The 27605-nt window shown below is 47.7% G+C and overlaps 1 protein-coding gene across 1 annotated transcript in view; it reads right to left on the reverse strand.

Annotated features, from left to right (window-relative positions):
• Tgfbr3 (transforming growth factor beta receptor 3) overlaps positions 1-27605 on the reverse strand; it is a 170826-nt gene that overhangs the window by 38759 nt on the left and 104462 nt on the right. The window contains exons 5-8 of the mRNA XM_050155755.1: positions 11771-11954; positions 7101-7269; positions 5616-5763; positions 50-242 (exon numbers count right to left, since the gene is read on the reverse strand). Of these exons, the coding sequence (XP_050011712.1) occupies positions 50-242; positions 5616-5763; positions 7101-7269; positions 11771-11954 (694 nt within the window). The remainder of the gene's footprint in view (positions 1-49; positions 243-5615; positions 5764-7100; positions 7270-11770; positions 11955-27605) is intronic.

The following is a 27605-nucleotide window of genomic DNA, read 5'->3' on the forward strand; positions in this document are numbered from 1 at the left end:
GTGTCTTTCACAGAAACACTTCATCCAAGAGACAGAACATCATGCGTACCATTATTGTTCTCAAGCCGGAGATGAAATCTATTCGCCACAGGCACCATGGTATATGACGTCACTGGGCTGTAGCCATTATCCAATGCCCACTGCACCAGATTCTCTTGGGTGGAAAGGGTGTCGTTTTTTATCGACTTGGTCACTGTCATGGATCTTTCACTGTCTTTTCCAAAGCCAACGCTGTTGGTAGCCTAAAGGGAACAGCAAAATTTCACTTGTGAGTATAAAACTGAAAGGGCTTTCTAGGACCTGTGCAAAGTCAAGAGGACCGGTCAGTCAGTGTTCCAACAGGCAGCACTGACCCGGCTGGGTGAGTCACAAAAATGAAAGATGGGGAAAACAAGTATGTGGGGAGGGAATATTTAATGGGGTGTCCACAGGGGATCAAGGTGGGAGCTGGGGTAGGCATGATCAAGATACATTGTATCATGTATAAAGTTGTCAAAGAATAAGAGATATTCTCAAAGGATACTTTGAATAAGGGGTTAGGTTACCTGAAATCAGCAAATCCTAGATTGTATAATGAGGACCTACCCTGCAACTCTTGTCTTCCTTGGATAAGACACTGAGATACAAATTAACACACACAAAGTGACGCCCACCCACACTGCCTTCTCACTTTATTTTGGCCGCCTGTGCTAAGTACACATTTCAAATGTTCCCTTCCTATTTTTATTCAAAATTGTGTATAAAGTACTCAGGTATGCACACTCTGTTACAAACACCCCGCGGTTTTGCCTCTTGCAGCCTCGACCTAAAGGAAAGACAGTAGGATCCCGCAACTCTCCCAGTGCTGTCTAAGCTATTGACTTCCACATGTAAAACTCAAGTCTTTACATTTCATCTATAATTTATGATGGGTTTAGCCATCCTGAAGTTGTATTCACTGCCAATTCTGTTAACATACTACACTTTATGATCTGGAGTATTAATTAAGAAACTGCTCAAGAATTAGCACTTTATTTAGTAATAAAGGAGGAATCCACAAACTATATATTCTTATATAGGCAACACATCTATTGAAACTGAAAGGACATCAAGATTGATGTGGTCCCTATATAAAGACAACATGAAGAAAATTCATGAAGCCATATTGAAAGGTTAGCTTTTATGTAATAATCAGCTACAATTGCTAAAATGCTGGTGTTCTTTCAAGGAAGGACACGGATAGCCTCTGGGTAGCCAGGGCGTGGCAGGGTCTATGTGCTCTACTGACGTGACAGGGATCTTGTCAGTGGGTGAGGGACCTGACCACTGCAGAGGGACCCAAGGGCAAGGCCCAGTTTGCACAACTGCTCTGGCTGAGCGGAAAAGCTTCCAGAGCATAGATTATGCCATTGTCACGCTGCATCAAAATCCTTTTAATTTCCGTGCCCAGTGATTTTCTCCTGCGTATCTGCAGCATTTTTTCTAAATGCCTCATTTGTTTCCCATTCTGTTTGCCCCAAACATGACTAAATATTAATTCTTTCCCACTGTATAGTCATAAAAGATGCACAGGCTCTCATTCTCTTGGCCTCCTCGGGTGTGGGAGACTGTCTGAGGACACATATACTCCAGGGCTTACTAGCTGTCACCCAAGATTGTCTCCTGTTACCTAAAGAGCTTATCTAGGGGAAACCTGCCAGGCTGGCTGCTCACGACTCCATGTGTGCACGCAAGAAACCAGATGGAGAGGAACGGAATCCTGCTACCGTTTGTAAGCTCGGTTGTTATAGACTGAGATTAGTTTAGTTCTTACTCAAACTCAGAGGAAAATCCTAGGGGAAGAATGAGAAGAGAGAAAGGGAAGGGAGGGAGAGAGGGAAGGGGGAGGATGGATGAGAAAAGGAAGTGCTAATGAAAAAGAGATGAAAGACAGAAATCAAGGAAGACCCAGGCAGCTCTCAGAGCCTACTATTCGGTCAACAGGAGTTTCTGAGACACAGCTTCTTCCAGCCTTTCAAAGCAGCATGTGTTTTGACTGGCTGGAACCGCAACCTTGGCCTAAACAATACTGCCTGGCCTCTTCTGCCCTAGACGTTCATGTTGTCAGACAGCTGAGAAAATACTCTCTCCAGATCCCATCATCTCAAAGGCCACCTGTCCTGCTGTACCAGGACAGAGTGATCTGTTCATGCCTTTCCACATAAATCTAGATGCTGTCAGGGTAATTCATATTAATTATGGTTTGGAACTTAAAAGATTGGACCTTACTCTACACGCTAGTAAAGCAGCAAGACCCGGGATAATGGGAGGCAAATTGGATCTCAGCGTTCAGTAAATTCCTCACCTTTGTATTCCTGGACTCTCCAGGTTTTCCCAGCTGTAATACAGACAAGTGGGGGCTCAAGGGGAATCTCCCCAAACACCATCACCATACTGCTCAGCTCTATTGTGAAGTATTAAGTGGAGCCTAAGTGGCTGTGCCCCGTGCCCTAGAAATGATGGCACAGGGAGGAGGAGGGCTTTAGGGGAGCAGTGGGTAGAGAAAACCAAATACACACACACACACACACACACACACACACACACACACGCACTGAGGCTCTAAACTAGCAATGTGTTTTCTAAGAAGTCATATTTGTGATGCTGCATCAAAGAACAAAAAAGGAAACAGCTTTCAACTTTTAAATTTATTATAATTTTATCGTGTGTGTGTCTGTGTGTGTGTATGTGTGTGTGTCTGAGAGAGAGAGAGAGAGAGAGAGAGAGAGAGAGAGAGAGAGAGAGAGAAAGAGAGAGAGAGAGAGAGCGCGCTTGGAGGCCTACTTGTAGGAGCTGGTCCTCTCCTTCCACCATGCTGGTCTCAGGGACAGAACTCTTTACCCATCTCTTTGACCCATGAGAGGGAACGGCTGTGAAGCCCCCCTCATCTTTCCTGTTCTGGAGCGCTCCCTGCTGTAGAAGTCACAGCACCCTGTCTACAGGGCACCCAGGGAACAAGACAGAGCCACATCTTAGTGCCGTGCTTTTTGCATCGCTCTGCTGATCTCTGACCACTGTCCCGCACACAGGCTGCATGCTGCCCTTGCTGTAGCTCTGACAAAGTCAGCACAGCCACGCACGCGCCACGGGGTCATTCTTTCGCCTCCCTATGAACTGTGGTTCCTGTTTCCACCTTGGTTCACTTCACTTCCTGTGGACAAACTCTTCCAGCAAGGACTTATGGAAAGAGGATGAGTTCTTTCACTGTGGGCCCATGCTAATATGTACATATAGTTCTTAGGTAATCTTCCTTTAATACAAGGAGCGAGATTCTGCCGTTCTTCTGCCAGTGGAAGAGAATCTGAGGCTTGCAACTGAGTAACACACACAGCTGAGAATTTCCACCTACCTGTGTGTTTTAGGGGAGAGAGAGACCCTATGTGCCCTAAGCACTTGAGGGATCAGTGGAGTCACCTGAACCACACAATAGCTTCCAAGGCGACTGCTGTCACCCTGTATCCGTTTCACAGTTACAGAAACAGACCCCTTGTTGGTTAGACTCTCCACCATGAACTGGGAGACGGACCTTGAAGCTGGCCTTGTCTCTCCACTCAGGATCCTTTATTTATTTATTTTTTTCACTTAGCAACCTTGTCAGTACAGGGAAGACAAGGATTAAGTTCTCCACAAACTACGTCTCCTTTTCTAAGCAGCAAGTTAAACCTCTGTCTTTGCATGCACCGGTCCCTCACGGCACAGTTCGGATTCACATCTGGGACAGGGAGTTAGAAGTCAAATAGCTTGAAACTGAGTGGAGAATTGGAGAAGAAAAAGAACATGATGAAACATTACCTAATTGTTTAGCAATGTTGTCATGTATTATCCAAAATTGGCCTGGAACACGAGTCCAGCCAAAGAGAGGAATAGAAACAGATCTTGCTTGGGATGATGGCCGATCTCATTTCTAGTCTTTCTGATTCCTCTGAGAGACAGGGACCTTCAAAGCAAAGCCCAGGCCGGCTGTTGCCCAGGCACACGCATTCAGGGACAGCAGGAGCCACAGGTCAGGGCTGAGAGCGTGCGTGAGCACTCCAGCAGGGAACTGAAACATACCGTATGTTTTTTTTTTGTTTTTTTTTTGGTTTTTTTTTTTTTTGCCTTTCAAAGCTTGATTCTCTTTCCTGTTTTTGTTATTCTGAAGCTAAAAACATTCGGTTGATGTGCCAGGCAGCAAAAGCAGCAGACACTCCAGGTCGCCACCACCTCTCTCCTCATGCCATGCCAGGGGAAGGCAATCAAAATACCCATGACCTTGGAAAATCACGGCTGGGGTTTGCACTCGACACCAGCTTCATCTGTCACACTACACTTGATGGGTATTTGGACTGTTTCAAAGTCTAAGAAAAATAAATTTTAAAAAACCCCTAGGAACAAAGAAGAATTATTTTAAAATTAGATGTGTGTGCTACTGGCTTTGTCTGCTCCTCTGGTGAGTTCACCTATGAGGCTGGGATGGTACAGAACCGTTGGCTTTGCCAACTGCTGGATCCCATGGAAGGTGCTGTGTGCGAGTGAACACAGAACCAAAACAACCGAAGGCAATCTCTTTTTAAAAAAAAATCTAAAATCAACTCCAGCTTTTTCGAAAAAGGCACTGAAAAAGATGCCGGTCAATTAAAAATACCTTAAAATTTTACTCTTCAAAAAGATGCCAAGGGGTGTGATACATACATGCATACGTAAACTCATATACAGGCGCACACACACCCATTACATACATATAATTTGCTCCAATATTCAGTCACATAGTTTTCCCCTGAGATGAGTTTTATCCCGTCAAACTTTTAACATTCTACTTTCCCAACAAACTAGCTACCTCACTATCACCTTACCACGTTAACAGTGTTTCAGAGATAAAACTGGAGCACACCTGTGGTTACTTTTGAAAAAAATCACGTGTGACACAGATACAAGTGTGTGTGTGGTGTGCAAACGTGTGAATGGAGACCAGAGGTCAACATCAGGTGTTTTCTTCACGCTATGCCTGCCTCTGTTTCTGAGACCAGGTCTCACACTGAACAGGGGGGCACCATTCAGCTAGGCTGTACAGATGGCCAATGAGCTCAGAGGATTCTGAGTCTGCCTCCCACACTCCAGCACTGGGAATACATGTTTATCTCAATAGGAAAGTCTATGCCACGGCTGTGATCAGATGGATTTTCCTTCCTCCCTAAGCACCTAACTCCAGAGTAAAAGCTAAATTCAGGACCATGATATTGAGTCTCTAAAGAATACTCAGACATGAAAAATGTACTTTTGTTCATTGCTTCATGTTTACTATGACTAGAAAACACACTGATTCATTTCAAAACTTTCCTAATGAGGTAACTGGAATTCAGAAAGCTTCAAGGACTTGTCCAAGGCTGTAATTTTTAAGTAGAAGAACCAAGACTCAAACCCACGTATTATACTCCCTAGGGCCATGTTTTAGCCACCACACTGACTGTCCTATCAGGCGAAACCAAGCAAAGTTTGCAAAGTAGAAGCTAACAGATCTAGAAAGTTCAAAGAGGCAGAATCCTTGCAAAAATAACACACACAACCACAGTTTAAATCATTGCTGTTTAACAAGACCAAGAAATGCGCGGCCAACTTACAATAACTTTCAGGCTTCCCTTGACGTCAAAAGATTTGATCACCCAGTTGACATCCTTCTTGCACTTCAGGATGAGGATGAGGTCTCTGACCACCTCAGGGCCCTCTTGAGCGGGTTGTATGTCGATGACTATATCCACCTGGAGGGGGCTGTGTGTGGAAAACAAGGCAAAGTCAAGACCCGAATGCCAGGAACTCTGGCACCACTCCCAAACCCCGTGTTCCCAGTGTCTGGCCAGTTGATTAAAATACTGGCGTGGGTCCCAGGCAAATGACATGTGCAAAACACATTGCTGTTGCACACATAACAAAATGGGTTTACATAACAATAGGAACACGGGCCTGATGCTAATTAACCACACAAGTTTTTCCTTCTAGAGAGGGGAGAGAGAAAGGCAGTTACTCAATGCAGCACCATCTGAAGGATCTTGAGCTTCATTTTGAAGCAGAATTGTTTGTTTTCAAGCTTCTGCGACCCGCCCTTCATTAGCCTGTAACTTCTAAGACGCTATATGCAGAAACCCTTGAAATCCTGACAAGAGTGGCTGATGGCTGTGAGGTGGGAGACACTCAGAACTTCATAATAAAATAAGAAGCAAAAGGCCTCTTGGCTTATGCAAGCGTTGACTTAGGCATCAATGGTGGTTAAAGAATCATAGTTGCATTTACTTCCCCAAACTTATGGGTATACAGTTATTAAAGAAAATTATGGGTCAGAGAATTCAGCATGAAAGAGAATGGTTTTTATTTACAATTTTTATTTACTAAATGATCACACGCTTCGTCCTGAATTTGAGGGGAGTCTGTCTTGGCTTCACTTATGAAACATGATAACCAGGGTGCCCAGACTTCAAAGGTCTGCACGCATGTTCCAGGTCCTCCCAGTCCCTTTGAATTTTCCAGGGTTCTGTACATGGAACTGAACAGAATCCTACCCAAACCTATCTGTAGTCAATATTGAAATGAAAACTCTATTATACACGTCATTTCAAAAATACCTCTACAATACAACTGTAAACTTTGAGTCACTGGTCCGTATGAAATACAGATCAGCATGGAAAATAATAACTTTTTTCTACTTAAAAAACAAATTATTTTCAATAGGAAGAATCAAACTTCCAGGCCAGCATAGGAAGCTGAGAGGCAGAATAAGAACATAAGTGGCAAATTGTGCCATCCTTCGTATGTACCATGAAGACCCACTCCACCAACACACACACAGACACACACACACCACACACATGCACACACACACCACACATACACACACACGCCACACATACACATACACACGCACACACACACCACAAATATGCATACACACACCACACACACTCATGCATGCACACACACCCCCACACACCACACACGCACACACACAGGCACACACACATGCACACACACATACACACCACACAAGCACACACACACACCACACACACACACGCACCACACACGCACGAGGTCACATGTACATACAGGCCCACCTGTGTGTGTTTGAGTTGGGGGCGATTAGTTCAATGATGTGTACTTCCTTCTCCTGGGGCTGACTGGACAGGACACAACCTTCGGCAGGCTTCGGTTGAAGGTACTCAGCAAGGTAATTGAGCGAGAGAAAATTCTTCCCGATGGTGCACGTGGGAGGAAACACTTGATCTGCAGGCAGACAAAAGGGGGCCTGGTCAAACCACTGAGCTTACAGGACCAGACTGGAGGACAGAGGTGACAGACAGGACAAGCCCAAAGGGCGGCAGGGGCGGCGGGGGCTCATCTGTGCCTCGGTTACTGCAGAAAGGTGCCGCACTTTGGCTACTAGTGGCTTCTTTTTCAGGTTCCTGCCCATTTCCTGTGATCCAGATTGTACCTGTTAGGACTCTGTCCCTTAGACTCTGACTCGGGATATCATGGACATTTTTCCTTTCCATAGGGCTCCACAGTTAATTCTAATGTAAGCCAAGGCTGAGACTCTCAGCCCTGAGCTGGGGAACGTAGCTCAGGTGGTGAGGTGTTTGCCCTGGGGTTCCACCGCCACTGCGTGCCTGAGGTGTGGTCATGGCTCAGCCCCATAATCTGGCCACTCAGGAGGCAGAGGCAGGAAAATGAGAAATTTAAGATCATCTTTGGCTACATAGAAAATCTGGGGCCAGCCTGGGCTACAGACCCTATCACAAAAAACAAAAATCAAAGAAGATATACATGCCATAAGGAAAAATGAAGTCATGACACATTCAGGAAATGCATGTGACCAAATAATCCAGACTCAGAATCTTAGCTCTTTCCTCCAGAGAACCCAGCCACTCCTGTGGTATCCACTTGTTCCCAGACCACCGCTCCTCCTCTGGGCTGCAGACCTAACTGCCCTCTGTCTACCAAGAGGTTCCCGCCTAGACACTCCACACTGGGTCTGTTTTCAACCTTACAGGCTTCTCCTTGGATACCTGCAGCCTCAATGCCAATGCCTATTGGTTCTCTACCCCGAAATTAAGATTAAAAGTGGGAAGCATGGGGAAGAGAGAGAAGACAAACTTTTACTCTTTTTTACATGGCTGCCTTACACAACTAACCCTGGCACGGCTCTTTCCCATTCTCAAGGGGCTTTTACAAATACCACTGGGCTGAGGACTGCTCACCACCTGACCCAGGAAAGGACATGCCAGTCCCAAAATCTGAAGATCTCCCCAGTGACCCATGCTAGTTACAGAGCACGACACCCAAAGGGATTTTCACCTCGTAGCTTAAATATTTAAACAGAAGCTGCTGTCGCCGTGACAGCTGGCGTCCAGGAAGTTCTAGGTGAAGGCAGATTATCGGGAGGGGAATCAATCAGACCTGGCACTTTCAGTGACGCAGCCTTGTGTCTTTTAAATGTTAAGGATGGGATGATGGGCTTCACATCCACAGTGGCACCTAAGCACAGGAGACGAGCTTTCAAGGTTCTCAGGCTGTGCTGACACTGCCCCCTCCCCAACCTCGTACAACTTCTGTTTGCTGGTCTGCAGCTCACACGGTGGCACTGTGGCCCTAACCCCGGCAATATCCTCGGCACCACCACCTCGGCACAAAGGGCACAGTCGTCAATATGGCCCCCGCTTGTGTGACTGCTGCAAGCGAGGGTCAGCGCATGCATCCTGCATTTTTTTTCAACAAACCTTGCCCAAGGAAACAGCCCACAGCTTCACAATTCGAGCTCTTGGAGCGGCACCCCGCGACGTCGGCTAAGGGGTTTTCCAGATGTGCTGATGAGGAATGCGTATTTCACAGCTGCAGCCCTGGGATGCCTCCCCCAGGTCACAAGATGGAAAATGATATTGGAACCGTAGGGCTGAAATCTGATTGAGAATCAGGAGGTGTGTACATGGGCCAGAAGACTCAAGAAGCCAGGCCCCTCCTGGGACTGTGGCTTGCATTTCCTACACAGGTGTGTCTAGGCTTGTAGCTGGCGCATAATAGACCCATAGCACAGGCTTCTGGAGTCAGCAAAAGATGATGTGAAATTTGAGACAAACAGCCAAAGATTCCCCCCGGTGGGCGAGCCACTCGGAACGGTTTAACTATTCCAAAGTTGCTGCTCCTAAAGTTCCGGGTGCCACTGTCAACTACGCTGAGTGAACCAATCACATTTTGTTGCGAGGAGTCCCCCAGGTCACGTGACTTTCCACAAGCACAAAAACATAGTCAAGTGCCAAGCAGAGAGGGAAGCCCCAGGTAGGAACCTCTTAAGCCTGGTAGAGAAGGTGCAGGTTAATGTGGCTAAGGACTATGAGCGCAGGTATGAGCTTCGGTGGTCACACAAAGGCTCCTTTTCCCACAGTGAAGGCCTACAACCTGGAGATTACTCCACGGTGCTAGGATAAGAGCCCACACTGAATGCCCACTTCTCCCACTCTGGGTGAACAGTGAGTACCACCACCTGGATGGTTCGGGGCAACCTGCCTTGCGGACCTCATCCTAAGTTCTTATTTAGCTGGCCAGGACTGAGCTAACAAGGTTCTCAGAAACACCAAAGCTTCCAAGGTGGGAGCTGCACTCTAAAACCCAATGGGGCTCGTAGCCTATGGTCCCTGTCTGGGAAGCGAATCGGTGAGACTGAGATTGATGGGAAGTGATAATCAGTAACATTGCCTGGGGTCTATGAGATTAACAAAGGAGTTTCCCCCCCACCCCAAACGTTCATGTCAGTGACATGGGCCAGTGATTTAGACCCAAATAATGGCTGGAGTCAAACTTCAGGGGATCCTAGGGATCCTCAGAGTCACCCAGTTTTTACTACTGGGACATCAGGTCTTTTAGTTTTGCTTCCCTGTCTCAGTGTGGAGCTCAGCCACTTGAGAGTCCTGACTCCTGACATGATGTGGGATTCCCCTCTGTATGCTGTGAATACCATTGGTTAATAAAGGAACTGCTTTGGGCCTACAGCAGAGCTATAGAGGAACAGAACTAGGTGGGGAAAACTAAACTAAATGCTGGGAGAAAGGAGGCAGAGTCAGAGAGAAGCCATGGAGCCCCCGCCAGATAAAGATACTGGACGAAATTTTACCCAGTAAGCCACAGCCACATGGCGATAGACGGATTAATGGAGAGGGTTAAATTAAAATGTAAGAGTTAGCCAATAAGAAGCAAGAGCTAATGGGTCAAGGAGTGATTTAAATAATATGGTTTCTGTGTGATTATTTTAGGTCTGAACTGCCGGGAGACCAGGAAACAAACAAGTGGCCTCCTTACAACACTGGCCCAGGTGACTGCTGCGCTATACACGTTGTCAAGGAAACAGGGCCCAGTATTCTACACGTTTCCACTCCAAATCTCCTTATTCTAACAATGCAAGACTTGTTATCCCTTCAACCATCATGCTACTGGATTCTGCTTTAGACAGGCTGAGGTCTTGGGGTTTTTTTTATTAAGTTTTTCCAATCTCTTTATTGTGAGGTCCGACTACCATGAGAATCTAGAAACAAACTTAGGCCTTTTGACCCCGATTCCCATCTAACCCCTTTCTCTCAGCTACAAGCCACTTTCCATTCTAACCTTCACTCGGGAATATGCCTGGGTAAGACTTGAGGGAGGGCAGCGTCCTTCAAGCATTAGACAGCGTTAGACTCAAGAGTGAGGGGTTCTGCAGTTGAGAACGGCCTTTGCCACTTTCTCGTAATGTGGCACATTCACTGAACCCTCCCTAAGCCCCATCCGCATCCAGTGACGGAAACAATATCTCCTCCTTGGGATTGCCATGCCGTACATGGGAAAACTCCAGACATGGTCTTTGCTGTAGCCAACACACCAACGTCAGTGCCCGCCTTTACACACCAATGTCGGTGCCCGCCTTTCTTGCACTTGTCTCATTTTTACTTTAAAAGAGCGCAGACCCAAGCTGGGAATCAAGCACTCAACACTCCCACCCTGCGGGACATCTGGGGAGGTGGTGGCAGGTGCTGTGGACAGCACTCTTCCCCAGCCAGCCGGGGACAAGGTCCCATCCACAACAGTGACTTCCTAGTAACTCCAGGGGAGGGTGGGAAACCTTCCAAACATACTCCGCTACAAATGATTCTGAAATACTTAAAAAATAGGCTTTCAAAACTGAGCTGTTGGATATTTATAACTTTCTGCAAGGCAAGGAAATTAAACTGAGCCAACTCTTATCAAAGCATATGTAGTTCCTCTCTCCAAACTGTCCTCGTAACAAATGTTAATACTAAAAATAATATTCTCCCTCTGTTGGTGTCTAAGATTTAACTGATGTCTCTGCACCATAAAGGGAGAATGGCTTCAAACATCTGCAGAACAGCAAGTAAGACGCTGCCCCGGGTGTCAAACCCATCCCGCTAAATCCTTCATGGCGCCAGTTACCACTGCCTTTCCCCACACCTTAGCCACTTGCTTGCTCTGGATGCCAGGGCTGACGGTGCTCTAAATCCTACACAGCAACCTGCTTTTCTCTCAACCGTATGACACCTATCTCTCAGCTGGTTATAACCAGCCCCATTTCTGCAGGAGAAAGTGGAGGAGTGTGTGGGAAGAGTCGCTCTCTAAGAGACCCCTAGGTCCCTGCTGGTTCCAGCTCTCTGGATCCTACCATCCCCGCCCTGACACCTGGATTCAGAAAGGCCAACAATCGATGGTTACAAATCGTCCTTAACAGAAGGCACGCAGGATTTACCTTCCCCCACTTTAATGTAGATGTTTCTTGCTATCTTGAGTTCCGTGAATGAAGTCACCGCTCCGTATACCTTCCGGGCCCAGTTTAGCAGATGCTCGTTTCCTTGAGGAAAAGTCCTCTCTTCTGTGTCTGCTGTTGAGGAGAAGTTTCCTGATGAAAACTGGACCTTAGAGCCCTTCGACACCTGAAGCAAGCAGGACGGCATAGTTAACATGGCATAGTCACCCAGAGTCAAACAGACCTAGAGAAAGCGCCGGCCAGATTTTCCCATCACACCTAATTTGTCTCTTCTCTCTGCTATGCAAGCAGAGATGGCAGAGGCAAGCCCTCTGGGAGCAGACTCGAGTAACCCCCAAACCAACTTCTCCCAGATCACCCCAGGCAGGACGTCCCTTTGAACTTTGAAAGAACCCTGCGATGAGAAACTGGGAACTGGGAACAGTCCGAATGATCTTTGCTATTTCGCACACGTCTCCGTGAGAGGCCCTCCTTCCAGGCATCGCTGGTCTTCATTTAAACGGGTGCTCACCCGTGGAGGACTGAACCGGACATTTAGGGGAACACTGCACCTCTCTCAATACTGACAAACTAAAAATGTCGGCTTTGTCATTTCCTAAACAGCAGGCATAACTCTCTGCATGGAATTTATTCTAGATTGGGGACCATTAGTAATGCCACTAACATCGAGCCCGAGCAGACTCGCTGTAGACGCTGACAGTACACACTGGTTGTCTGTAGAAGGTTATGTGGGAAGAGTACTGACCAAGTGTGCTCACTGCTCACACATCTGCCTGACTCCCAGCGGGAATCCCCACGTTCCGTGTTTTATGACATGTGTCAAGTTTAGTTCCTTTGTTTCAGTATTCATTTACTTTGTGCATGTATGTATGCGGGTACATGTATGTATGTGGGCATGTGCTGAGGTCAGCGGACAACTTGGGGGTTGTCAGGCTTGGCAGCAAACGCCTAACCCCCTGAGCGCCTTCATGGACCCTGATGGGTTCTTAAGGAAGCCTTTCTGGTCTGTTCCGGCTTAGGAGGCACAGAACTAGTCATTAATAAGCTGGGTAAAAACTGTCACAAGAATGACAGTTGCTGGGCAACACCACATCCCTTCGGGTACGGCACCCACTCCTGAGGGGCCTTCCACTGATTCTAAGCAATGGCAGTGTGGACGCCTTAGCGGTGGCCTTGTTTAGATGTTGTCTGTTCATGTCAAGGCTCGCCATCCATCTTCGTGGGTCACACTAGCCATGCCACCTCCGGGTATCACTGCTGGGGAGCAGCCACACATCAGCCCTGCCTCACACCATCTGGGGTTCCCCCCTTTCCTGTAGTAAAACCTTCTTGCCAGAAAGCACTTCCATATTGTTATTCAGCTTTTCACTGAAAAAACAAAGCCCGCAGCAGTGCGGGATGGACTCTGACCACTGCCTGCACCGTCTGGGTGTGAAGGCAAGGATCTCTACATATTTGTTGCCTGTGTCCTTTCTTGTGTCATAGCTATAATATTTAACTCTGGGTTTTAAACGCATCATGAGAAGCAAGCATTTTTCCTCTCAGTGTGAATGGAGAGATATATCCTGCTGGTGCATTCCGAAGGCACGAAGAATCGCCTAAGTAGAGGCCAGCAGCTAGCGGAATGTAGCCTGAAGTCATCAAAGAGCTGCGTGACTGTGAGGCCCAGGAAGGGGTCACTCCTGCTGGTCTGTCCGTCTTCCCTGCCACACACCATCCACCCTGCCTCAGCGCGGTCTCCTTCCCAGGCAGCCCCAAGGTTCATAAACTCAGGGCTGAGGAATTTGGAAGCACAGCTACTGCCACTCCTCAGGCACATTCCAGTTAGAAGAAAGCAAAGCTGCCAGGGGTAGGGAGGTGTCCCTGACTGCAGGTCAGTGGAAATTTCCTGCTTCCGCAAACGGTCAGTCAGCACTCTTCCCTCAACCGCCCGTTCCACGGGCCCTACTGAGGCCCTCTGCCATGATGGAGCTACAGACGACATCGTTCACGGGTGACTGCCATGATCCTCAGGACCAGCGATGACCGTGGATTCCACAGTAGAGAAAGGAACTGGAGAGAGATGGTGTCCCTCAGCATCAGGACAAGACTAGCGCACAGGGCTTGGGACTTCCAGACACTGTGGGCTTCTGTTCTAACCCTTGGAAGATCCCCACATTTGCTGCTATGATAGGGTTATATTCTTCCTTTCAAAATGACATTCGCATTGTGTGTGTGTGCGTGTGTGTGGTATGCAATGATGTGGTGTGTGTGTGCCTGTGTGTGCTGTGCATGTGGTGTGCCTGTGTATATAGAGCCCTTCATAAAGCCATCTCTTCAGCCTTCTTCTCTTTCTACCCCTAAGATTCTGTTTGCTGGTCTGAGTCAGGCCTACCAACCAAGACAGAGAATTCAGTCCTCAGTCCTTGGTTATACGTGCCTTCAAATACTTGTCGATGTCAGCAGGCTTTTATCACGTATTCAGTCTTCGGCTCCTCCCCCAGACACCACGGTTGTCCAATCATTACCAGCTCAGAGTCTGACCGCAGTACCGGGGCAAGACTCAGGGTCTCTTTGAATGGGCAGGACTGAATTAAATTTCTGGCCAGTGGTGAAGAGGTCCAGTTCTATTTCCTCCCTCAGCTGGTGCAGAGAAAGTTCCAGCCTCTAATAAAGCAGCTGGTTCCCCTGGCAACCAGCCCCCAACTGGATGCAGTCTAGGACCCCCCAATCACCAGTCATCACATTAACATAGGTGACATCACTCTGGGGACAGGAGGGTTTTAGGAGATGTGTGCCAGACACAAAGAGCAGGGACCAAACCTATTTCTTGGTGCACCACAATAAGCGAATGTGAAATTGTCATTTTAAAGGAACTAAAGGGTAAGCACAAGGATTTTATATTTGGATAAAATAACAGAAATTTCCTACAGCTTTATTTATTTATCCCATTCCTTCAACCACAGTCTATATTGTCACCTGGAAAATCTTCCTAAAATGCAAATAAGTTATAAGACAGAACAGCTGAGCATCTTAGCACAGTGGGGAAGAGGGTGTCTCTGCTTCCCTCCATCCCAGGGTTCACCATAAAGAACCAATGACAGCCGCAGAACGCTCCACAGACTACCTGCTCTCGGATCCTCCATCCTTCCCTGTCCGGACCACTGTGCTGCGCCTTCCTCACCTGCCTTCTCCCAGGCCCCCCACTCTCTCCAGGACTTCCATGCCTCCTTCCCATCCCCTTGACAAAGAACAAGAACACCCGAGGGCCGAGAAAGCGTGTGCCCATTCTGAATCTCTTTACCGGGCACGGTGCATGACACAAGGGAGGGGTTAAGGGTCACTGCTGACAGCCTACAGTCCTCAACCTGAGAAGCTAAAACCCCCCACCAGAAACAGACAGAAGCAGAGGTAGAGATCTTCAACTGACCCCTGGGCTGAGCTCCCTGAGTACAATCGAAGAGAGAGAGGAGCGATAATATGAGCAAAGGGGCCAAGACCATGATGGGGAAACCCACAGAAACAGCTGACCTGAGCTAGTGAGAGCTCACTGATTCCAGACTGACAGCTGGGGAACCTGCATAGGCCCAAGCTAGGCCCTCTGAATGTGGGTGGCAGTTGTATGGCTTGGGCAGTCTGTGGGGACACTAGCAATGGGACCAGGATTTATTCCTAATGCTTGAACTGGCTTTTTGGAGCCCATTCTTTTTGGAGGGATACCTTACTCAGCCTAGATATAGGGGGAAGGTCCTCCAAGTGATGTGTCAGACTTTGCTGACTCCCCATGGGAAGCCTTACCCTCTCTGAGGAGTGGAGTGCATGGGGGCTGGGCGGGGGGAGGTAGGGAGAGTGGAAGGAGAGGAGGGGGGAAAACTGGGATTGGCATGTTAAAAAATGTATTTAAACAACCACAAAATAAATAAATGAGCAACTTTTCTAGAACACATGGCTTGCTGATGGGAAGCTCCCCGATGCTCCCTGAGAGAAAAGAGCCCTCGAGTTACAGAGCCTTTTGCTTCCCCACCTCCCCAGAAAGTGACTCTCAGCCAGGCCTTTAAAGCTAATGATTTGATTTCTCACCTAATAATTCCAGCTAAAACCCAATTATTAGAGCATACTTAGCAATTTTGTGTCTCCACCCACACAGCCCTGAACTTTCCTCCCGCGTTCTAATTAAAACCCAGCCCCCCACCCCAAACATGACAGATCTTCCTGTGGGAATTCGCAGACCGCTGAGCTCCAAGGACCTTGACTCTAAGCAAGGGTCTGTTGAAGGAACAATCGCCCAGTAGCTTACGGTCTTACAATTCCCAGGAAGCCAACGTGCACCTGGTCCCTTCCTCACCAGAATGTTCTTTCCTGCTCGAACTGTGCACAGCAGTGGTATTTTGAGTTCTGGTTAAGCTACCAGACTTTTTTTCCCCCTTTTTTTCCGAGAGCAAAGCATTACTCTATCTGCCAAGGCTAGAGTTTTATTGCAAGAACTTACAACAAGGCTACACAAGCCAAGTTTATTATTTTCTCTGGATCAGATTCAATAACGTCCTCCAAAAGTACACGAGGAAAAAAAAAAGCCAAGGAGGCATCCAGCCCCTTTGTTTCCACACCTGTGGTTGAGCGTTAACTTTCAGAGCCCTAAGTGGGCTCACACACGCCTTGAAGTTGAGCTCACAGGCTAGAGCAAAGGCCGAGTTCCTCAGGAGTCTCTACAGCGTCTTCCTGGAAGTGAGCTTCTTCTTCTTAGCGCTGACCTCAGCTGACTCAGAGATCCAGGGTGGCAGCACAGTTCAGTCAGAGGGGAGGAGGGCGGAGCTTTGCCCTGGGCAGTCCTGGGTCCATCCTCCCATCTCCCGACTGACTCCATCCTATCCCCAATCCCAAACAAACACCCCCAGATGTGCACCCCAGATGGGCATTCAGATTGCAAAGACCACAGGTGACCAGGTCTCCCCTTCTGTTCCACATCCGCGGCTTCGAGGTCACTCATGCTGCCTTCAGAAGGCAGCCTCTCGCTCTTAAACCTACCCCACAGCCAACAGCCTGCCACCCTAGATGCTCCAGGCCTCCATCTTTCTTTCTGTATTATTTCTATTGTATCCATCACTTTCCAAAATGCTACAGAATATATTCATTTATTACGCCCATCCCCATCTCTTTTTTTGGAGTCCGGAATGCTCACCAGGCTGCGCAGAGGTATGTCCCAAGGACGGTAAGTGTGTCCTAGAACGCATCTTGAAGTTCATTGGCTGGCTGTGCTGGGCATAAGGTTTGTATTAAAGAGGATTCGAAGGTCACAGGAACAGCAGAACGGGAGCGAATGTCAGACCCCATTGTGAACGTCGGACTCCGGAGAGGCCATCTTTCCTACTATCCACATACTATTTGATAGAATACTGACCGCAGTCACCAATGACTGTGCATCTGAATTATTGCTAAACTGACCCACATCGAAGACAGAAGATACACACTAGAGTTTCAAGTTTTTTATAAAAACTAAAATATCTGTGAATTTTATTCTATATCACATGTTTAAATATCATGTTGAGTGAATTAAATTAGATTTTTATTTACTTATACGTAAAATCACACGTGATTCACTCTTGATTTCTATCACACGCCTTCCTCCAATGTGACCGTAATGAAGGAATGCCCTTGCAGACTGGTGATGTACGCTCGCCCGTCTGGTTCTCAGTCTAGAGGTAATGATCCCAGGGTGGTAGGGAGTGGGACCCCGGGACCCTGGAAACTACATTACAGTTCTTACAACTGAGATACAAATATTATTTACTAATCTGTTTTCACGGCACCGGGGACTGAAGCCAGGAACTTTTGAAGACTAGACTAGCGCTCTGCCATCGAGTTACATCACCAGGCCTGGTACTAATTTTATTTATTACACATTCCTTAATAATTCCATAAAATACAATGAATTAAATCGTATCTGCCTCTCTGTGCCCCCACGATGTTTCTGTTTTTATGAGTGTGTATGATGTGTGGGGGGGGGTATTTACCACAGTGGGCACATGGAGGTCGGAAGCACATGATCAGGTTGGCCAGGAAGAGCCCCCAGAGGGAGGGAGACCAGCCACACCATGGATGGAGTCACCACTTTGCACATTTTTACAAAATAAGAGAAAACACATCTCCAGAAAGAGAAAGAAAGGCCTGAGGAGGCCTCACAGGAAAAGCTGTCCCAGGAACCGTCACACTCACGCACTCCCCTGCCCCCCAAGAAAGCCCCTACAGCTCAAGCCTGATGCTTGGGAGCTTGGGTTATCAGTGGGTGAGATCACAGACCATGGGGCTACTCAAATGCACGCACCACCTTTGCCTGCTCCTGTGACGTTGGTGGAGAGTCCACACGTGCCCAGTAGAGATCAGCTTCTAGCCCCCTCCACTCTGCCCCACGTCCTCTCTCTCTTCACTATGCCTCTCTCGTTCACAGCTCACAAGGACGTGCACACATGGAGCTCCTGCTCAGGGAAACAGATGAAGCCCAGGAAAACACTGATATTTCAGAAACTCCAGCCAGGCTGGGAACCTGCTTGCTCAGTTCCAGGGGGAAGACAATAAGAAGGGGACTAGACTCTAGCCCTGTGCTTCAGCAGGATCGGCAAACTGGCCCCGGGGTGCCTCACAGCCTGCACAGAAAGGCATCAAGGAGATTATGCTGGGATGCGTTCTGCCTGCAAAGGCCGGGGGACTGAAAGATTTACTTCCAGGGAGGACTGAAGTATTTGTTCCAGAAGAAGTCACGTGTCCGTGCTACCCGACCCCCAGGAGGACGCTGCTCGTCTATTTCCTTCCAGGTCCCGTGATATGAAATCCAATCTGAAACATGGTTTCTATTAACATATGTCGTGACTCAACGCTGCTTTGAAAGGGCTTACTCTAAAGAAATAATAACTTCCATGCCCATGAACCTACATTCATAATCTGCAAAGCTACATACATATTTTTTTGAGCCAAATGACTACAGCATTTACCAATCATGCATTCAGGAAATGCAAACTCATGTAACTGTTTTTGTAAATTCCGGGGTGTTTTTTATCTTGTAACCCAAACCAGGTTGCTTCCCCCCCCCCAATAAAATGACTTAGAGCATACTTGACTATTAATTCTTTCTCAAAACATTCATCATGACCATCTTGGGATGTTTAATTTTTCCTGAAATGTAAGATGCTGAAGAACTGAGACGCTCTGTGCTCTTCATACCCCACAGGCTTGTGCACAGCGCGGAGAAAGTGCTGACGCTGCCAGGGAGGCCAGCACGCCCAAAGCTGAACACAAGCCAGCGTGAAAGCCGCATGCGAACCCCCACAGACGCAGCACGGGAGTGGAGCTGGATGTGAACACGCATGGAGCAGGAGAAGCAGATCTTACCCACGCTCTGAAGGTCAGCCTCAGCCCAGCCCCCTCCCATTCCACCCCAGGCTAGCCCAGATGCATCCTCCTGGCTTCTGAGTTCACCCCTTCTCACCTTCTACCATCGCACAGAGTTAAGAGAGACTAGCCAGGCATTGTGACTCGTGCCTTTAGTCCCAGCATTTGGGAGGCGGACTCAGGTGGATCAGCCTGATGTACATACTGAGCTCCAGGCCAGCTAAGGCTAATAGTGAGATCCTGTCACAAATAAATAAAATGAAAACCAACAACAAAAGAGTTACTTGAGCCTAATTTCAAAGTACATTTGCCACCTAAAAGGTGTTTTTTTGTTTGTGGGGGGCATTAGCGAAGGCAGGGGACGTGAGGAGGTGGTGTTGGGTGCTGTTGACACTGTTACTACTATTTACCACACTACTCCAGCTGTGGCTACCCTCCATGTATGCTTCTAGGAACCTCCCACTATGGAGGATTCTTTTCTTTTACATCTAATATGCCAACTTCAAGGGTACAAACTAAATTTTACAAAAGTCAGACCGCAGCTGGGATCTTAGGATGGCCTTTCAGAGGTCCTCCTTGCTCCCACTGGTAATCTCTCTGTCTCACAGGAAATACAGACTCAAAGAAACCGAAGGACCTGCCCAAGCCACAGAGTAGACCTGAAGCCCTGTTTCCAGCCAGACCTCTCCCTGTCCCAGCATTAGGGAGCGTGGGGTAGAGTCAACCTCCTTCAACTCTGGGCCCCCCATCAACAGAACACTGGGAGGGAACAGTCACACAGTCTTGATCTGCATTCTTGCTAAGCAGATCCTACATGGAATCTGAATCTTCATGTGTGACAACTGAAGAAGAACTCTGAGCCATGATAGGGTCATACCACACGGTGTAGCAAAGCACACATACAGGTCAAAACTGCTGGACTCCCCCAAGCCACGCTCTCTCCCTGCAGGACACTGGGCACTGACTGCGCCTGGAAAGGCCATCTCCCTTTGGGGAGGGAATCTGCCCGCAGGTCAGCAAAGGTCTGAGCCATCTGCCGAGGCTGGGTGGGCAGCTAGAAACATGCTTGGGGGCAAGCAGCAAGGGACCCGAGCGGGAGGCTTTGCTGAAGTCACTGCTGCCCCTCTGTGAACCATCCGGCCTTCTGTGTTATTTCTTTGACCCTCCTTCCCTGCTGCCTGAGGAAAAGTGAGCAGAAAGAGAAGAGGACAGAACAGGCAGGGATGACTGCTTCAGACGCTAGTTATCTGGCTGGAAACCAAGTTAGAGGAAACACAAATCCCCAGCAACCCAGTGACTTGGAAATGGTTGACTAGAACCCAGGATGGACAGAGTGCTGGAAGACTCTCTCAGGTGGTACAAATGTCGGGTGTGAAGACCGCCACAACACGCCTTCTACACGTAAGCCTGGGCTCGGCTACGCGATGGCTAACGTTGGCAGCTGGACATCCTCTGGGCATGTCTGTACGGGATTTCGTAGACTTGTTATCTGAGGTAAAGGAAAGGAAGTGGGGCCCCGGCATCCACCTCTCTGCTTCCTGACGGTGGATGCAGATGGCCAGGCGCCCCTTGTTCCTGACACCATGTCTTCCTCTCCATAGACGGTCAAGCTGAACCCAAATCGGGTCTTGTCACAGCCGTAGACACCCTATACAGCTACAGTTCCATTAGCTACCCCCACGCCTGCACGCTTTTGAGAAGGTGTGCCGGAGGTGTGACTAAAGTCCAAAACTGATTGACTTTGAGGAAGGGACTGTCCTAGGCCATTGGAAAGACCTGGCAGTGGAAAGACCTTAAGAGCCCAGAAGAAGAAAAGGTTCCAGTTGTGGGGGTCAGCTGTAGCTCATGCCCCTGGGTCCTGGGTCCCTTCCAGAAAGTTCTCTATGTATCTCCAACTCTCTTGCCTGTCCCCACAGTGGGGTCAGTGGACTCCTTGCAATAACTCTCTTTCTGTCTATCCCCTGCTGGCTCTAATTCTCTGAAACCCTGGCTGATACAGTTTCTGTGAATGGCTGATGCAAGCCCCAAGAGAAATAGAGCCGTATATTCTGGCCCACTAAGCAACTAAACCCACGAATGGTTAGGGAATAAAGGGCCTGAAGGCATTTCCTTGGGGAGATGCAATGGAGAAGGGGCCATAAGCCAGATACAACTGGTTTGTGTCCTCTGGGAAATTCCAAGTTGGATTTTTTGCCCCCCATTTTCTAGTTTATAATTGACAATCTCTACAACCAGGATGGCCTCCTCTGCCAAAGCTAAGGAAACTGAGCTGAGCACATTTAACCTCAATGACGACATGGTCCCAACAGTGCTATGGACATATGTGTACCAATTAAGAAAACAGTCCAACCAGGAGCCCAGAGGAAAAGTGTACTTGAGGAAAGGGTCAAAGAAACAGTTTCCAAAGCCCTGGCCAAGAGGCATACTGCAAGGCCTATATTCCAGTTTTGAAGTCGTTCACAACATACATTGTTAAAACGAGATCTTTATTTGCCTAACCTGAAGTCCCAATCTTGATATAGCTATTAGTGGGTCCCCACTACACACCAGACTTACAGACGGCATCATAGTCATGTCTTCTGATAGGCCATGTGGCTTTCTCCAACCTGCAGTCCTTCCCTGAGATGGGCTGTGCAGACGGCTACGGGAACCTCACCACAACGTCACCGCCTGCACCCAGGCACCACCGAGTGTTTCCACATCAGCATCCCGGAGCCTCCTGGGAGACAGGATTCTTCTTCCCCCTGTTTGTTTTTCTCCTCCAATTACATGAAAGTAAAATATTCTGCAACTTCCCTTAACAAAACACTCGTTTTTCTAATCATATAGCTCTCTGGAGATTGTCTACCATGCTGCCCACAGCACCAAAGATTAACATTTGAAACCACTACCCAAAGGCCTGGGAAGGGTAGATGCATTAGCTCACCAGATCCGCGTTATTCCAAAGCTTTCAAGAACTGCCTTGGGTGACACAAGGAAAAACCAATCTTCCCTTTGGTGTCCTCACATTTATTTAACCTCAGTTTGTTGAATGAAAGAAAGCCTCACAGGGCTAGGGCTGTGCCTCCACACAGACATGACACAACACCCGAGCAAAGCCAGGAAAAGTCCACGCTGGTGTGAGTCCTCCTGGACAGGACGTCTTCCTCAGGAAACTACGAGAGGGTGCACCAGGGCCCCAGGCCACTCACCCACTGACAGCATTCGCCACCTTGCCCTCGCGTGCTAGGATAAATCCTAGGACGGTTTCTATAAATTCCCTCTCGACCAGGTTTACCAGCTGAAACTGGACTCTCTTCAAGGCTCTCAATGCCACAGTGACATTTAAGAAGAGCTCTCTTACCACAAAGGGGCAGAAACTCACTCCCAGGAAATACGGTAGTTGACTGACCCCAGTTCATGAAAGGATCAAGCCCTATGTAATTAAGACTCTTAGGGACAAGCCACAAAACCAACAGATAAGCAGCCTCTTCAAGAGCAATGCATGGTACACAACCACTTGGAACCTCCTCGGGACACAATGACTCATTCCACCAGATACCGAAAAGAACCACCGCCAATCTGGAAGCGGTTTATTTAATCTGCCTTCAAAGGAGAATTTATTTGGGGAAAGACCTCACTGGGAAAGCCAAAATGGTATAGTCAGACCCCCTAGAATACAGGGGTGACACCTCTGGCTGCAAGGGAAGCGGCCTCTGTTTACTCCTCAACCCTTCTGCTCACATGCTGTTCCCTGGCAAATGCCTCAAAGAGGCTGCTATCTCAGCTGCACAGGCAAGAGGACGGTTCTCATTTTCTCCACCTTCTGGATCTAAAAGGGGGTACATTTTCATATTGAACCTCACCTCCCCATTTTCTAGCTAGCTCTGTGACACAGCAGAAAGCTCCCTGAAGGCAGGTGACTCACGCGACATTCCCTGAATTCTCCATGGGTCATTCAACTCAAGCACACAGGCAGAAAAGTGGGCACTGAGTCAGTGACCAGTTCACACACAAAGCATCATATAGGTACGCTAGTTTTGTGGGTTCCCCCGTATGAGAGCAGGGCCCCCAAAGAAGGACATAAGAAAGGTGTTTTCTGTGTTTTGTTTCAGTCCAGACTCTTAAATGCAATACAATAAGAAAACAGGGTCTTTGTGTTGTTGATGGTTTTTAAGTCCCCTCCTCCAGATGTAAGCTTGGCGGGCTGAGTTATTCTCCGGACGTTTCTGGGCCCGGCAACCCACAGTCACACACGCTTGGCTTTGTGGAGAGGTAATGGCTGGGCATGCGCTGTGTGGAGCTGCTCTCGGTGCCGCCCTGAGCTCACATCTGGGGCTGTTTAACAATTGATTGGAGATTTAGCCTTTTGATTTCCAGTGAAATACTAGGCACAGGGAAACAAACAGCACTTGTTTGCACTGAGTCTTGTCAGGCATCCAAACTGCAGTGCGGACCAGGGAACTGCCTGTGGTTGGGTGGCGGGGACCCAAGACTTGGCCTCCCCACCCCCTCCGGTTTAAGTAAAAGGAATTAACCAGGTTTTGGCAACAGGAATTTTTTTTTAACCACCCTTCCCCCTATTTTGGACTTGCAGAGCTGCTTCTAAAATATTCAGTGTGTTCCTGGTATTAATTTACATTTTTCATTAGGATTACGTTTTGATGTGTTTTTAATCCAAAGCCAAAGAATAAAGTTCGTTTTCCCTCGCCTATTCCAACTGCCATGCCTTGGTACTTGCTTGGATTTGCTGAGGAGGGCAGGGTTCATATTGCCAGTTCCTGTTTCCAATTAAATTAGGATATAGTATCTAGCGGCCGCATTATCAAAGCATCAGAGTTGAAACTGGGAGGAACTTTGGAGCACAGCCGAATCCAAACCCTTCATCTTAGGTGGGAACTGAGGCCCGCGTAGCTCACCGCCATGTACAGGGATGTGTCGCCAGTTAGCGGTGGGGCCAGGGCTAGCACCCATGCCGACGAGATTAAACCAAAACACAAAAACCCAGGCTAACAGAAAAAAAGATATAGGACACCGAATTCAACTTGAATTTCCAGAATAGATCACTTTTGTTAGTTTAATTATGTCCAAGATACTGCAGAGAGAGGCATACCTAAGCAAACTAGTCAGCGTTTATCTGAAATTCGACGTTAACTGGAAGCCTGCAGTTTTATGTGCCAGACTCCGGCCACCGTCCTGTGAGACCAGCATCGGCCCCTCCCACTCTCCATCTGGCTGCCAAAGAGATCCACATTTTCCTTTCCTGATTTCAGTGATAAATGGCTGGGAAAGAAGGAATCACAGGACAGTAATCCCAAGAGAGTGTAACACTGGAAGAAGCCGCTCTTCTTGAGACTTTGCTAATCTTGGCTATCCCCCTTTCCTGCTATAACCAGCACACACAGCAGCTAACTCTAAAGTAGTCTAGATGTGGCCTCTAGACCAGTTTAGTGTTGCTAGAGTTGGTCGTTAGGGTCTGTGTGTGACTGTACGTATACATACAGATATATGTATACACATGTATACAGATATATGTATACACATGCACACACATGTATCTGCATATATATGCATGCACACAAAGACAGGACCTCACTAGGTAGCAAGCTGCCCTTGAACTCTGGATCTTTCTTGCTTCTGCCTCCCAAGCACTGGGATTGAAGGCGTGTGCCACTACACCAGGCTATTAGGCTCTCAGCCTTGGAAATTTCTGCTTATGTTAGACTCTGAGTCTGAAGGGGAAACAGAGCTCAGGTTTGGAGTACAAAGCAAGGCTTAAAATGACCCTAACCATAGAAATTATAATTATATGTATACAATATTCCTGTATATTTAATATAATATACACAATAATGATATATAATAACAAATAATAATTTTCAGTGGGGCAGGGCACAGGTTTGGGGGTCAGAGGGGGTCTGTGGCGGTAGCTCTTGCTGTCCACCTTTTATTGGGTTCTGGGGATCAATTCCGTGAAGAGCCTTGTACAAAAGTGCCTGAGGGCAGCTCCCAGCACTGCCTGAACCATGACCACTGAGTTTTGTGCCATTTAAATTTGTCAGTTTAGTGCTCGGACAACAGTATGGGTCACCGCAGCCAGTCACATGCAGTGCTGGGAATCTAGCCCACTGCTCATGCTCTACCACTGAGCTAGATCTCTACCCCATGGCAGGGTCACAGGGACAACCCCAACCCACTGAATAGTCTCGGGACATCCCAGAAAATATTGCAAAGCTATGACATGTGCCTGTATGTGACTTGAGAATCACCTTGAAACACGCCATCCATCCCTAGCTGCTCAGTAATCTGGACAAAGCAACTACATTTGCAAGGAAAACTAAATCCCCCTATCCCTCTGGTCCCTGACACACTTCTTGCTTTTGCTGTGGGATTAGGAACAATAAATTGACAAAAAGCAGATGCCTCTATCAGATAGTGTAATAATAACAGAAAAACCAAATACATTTTGTATTGCACAAGTCAGCAAATGAGACATTCTGAGTAACCCAAGGTCTTTCTAACTAATTACACACGCTGTAGGCAGTTAAAAGAACCAACGCTTATTGATTTAAATTTGCTGGTAGATGCCATTATCCAAACTTTTCTCACCACCCTGCATAAGAAAAATTAATAACCACTAAAGAATCATAACTGTAACAGAAAAGACAGCCTGGAGACAGTCATGTGACCCCTTTGCCATTACATGTCACAAGGGCATGAGAACATGTATGTATCTATGTTGGACTGAGGGTCCAGGGACCCAGCCAGTTCTAGGCCCTCTGAGTAATTTCAGGGCTTAGCTTCTACGGAGCCTCTGGGCTACTGACGCCTTGGAGAAACACTTCAGGGATGGACAAACTGAGCATGCTCTTGGTTCTCTATCATCACAAAGGCTGTGACATGGATGAGGGACACTAATTCATCCCAGGCCTTGTGGAGGGGGAGTTTCCCAGCTGTGAGCCATCTCAAACCACCTGTGGTGCCCTGATCTGGCCCAGCAACCGATGCCTTGCTGACTATGCAGGCCATGGAGAATGAGCAGACAGAGAAGGCCAAAGGAAGCCAAGCTTGGGTGTCCGGGAATTTCAGCTAGTAACTTCTCCATAGCTGCCTCTCCAGTGTCCCTCTGCGATGTCCTTACATGGAATTAACTCCAAATAAGGTGGATGTTAAGTTGTATACTGAAATTATCTTCTTCATTAGTGTATTTCCAACTAATAGTCAAGACGGAGGGAGCTCTTAGAGCTCACAGAGAAAACAAACACTAACAAAGCTGGTTCCCTCCAAATCCCACAGAGCGGAGGATTCCAACAGCAGTCAGCAGACTTCAGTGTGTGTGGCCCACACTGAGCATGGACCCCAAGCCCAGAGAAATGGGAACTGTAACTCTGGAGCCATTTATTGTTACTTTACAGTTACAGGTGCTAACTTAACACCCTTCCCAAGCACTCATTGCTCTGATAATTGCAGCAGAATTTCTGCAAATGTGAGTGAACTCAGCAGCGGTGGGCACTGCACACAACATTTTACACGCAATTTCCTCACATCGAGATAATGCTTATTTCTAAGCATAAGGCTGTCATTATTCCTAAATTACAGCTGGAAAAGTAAGGTTTGCAGAGACGAGTCTTCCTAATTACCACCTGGACCACCGCTGTCCGGGTGGAGTCTCTGCTCATCACGTATGCCGTTATCCTGGCTACCACGGTGGTAACCACGGTCCAGAAAGTCCCAAGGGCCGGGTATGCAGCGCAAGAATTGGATCTTAAAATTTCTTTAGGTTCTGAGACTTGAATGCAGGGCCTTGTGAATGCTACGTCAGTGCTCTACCCAATCGATGGCTCCCTCTCCACTTTTTGAGAGAGGGCCTATGTTGCCAAAGCCAGCTTCGACTTTACTAAACAGCTCACAGTCTTTGTGATTCTCCTGCCTCAGCCTCAAGAGAAGCTGGGATTATAGGCCTGTGCCACCAACCTCTGCTTAGATTTAATTAAACAGTGGTGCATAGGTAGTTTCTGCAGCACTGGACCACAGTATGCAGAGTAAATGCGTATGGCTTTATAACAGCCTTGTGTCTTACCGTCACAAACAGGCTTAATTACAGAAGGCCTGCATGACTACGTATGAAGGTGGCAGTTCAGAATATGTGCTGCAGAGTGGGTCCTTACTTAGGTTTAAATCCAAACCCTGCCAGAAATTAACCTAGTGCTGCTAAGTCTGTAAGTCACCTATAAAAAGGAGATACCCTGGGGCTATTGTGAGGAAAAACATGAGATAAAGTATTAGAGCCCTTGGCGCAATTCCCAAACGCACTGAGCATTAACTCAAATTAATAATAATAACGGCCACTAATTATCATTGCTCCAGTCTTTTAAATGTAAATAGCAAGATTTTTAAGTCTTTAAAAAAAAAGTTGCCAGGCATGGTGGTGCATGCCTTTAATCTCAGTACTCAGGTGGCAGAGAACATCAGATCT

This window comes from Alexandromys fortis, unplaced genomic scaffold (genome assembly GCF_014885135.2).
Source record: "Alexandromys fortis isolate MF-2015 unplaced genomic scaffold, M_Fortis_MF-2015_v1.1 scaffold_87, whole genome shotgun sequence".
Lineage (NCBI taxonomy): Eukaryota > Metazoa > Chordata > Mammalia > Rodentia > Cricetidae > Alexandromys > Alexandromys fortis.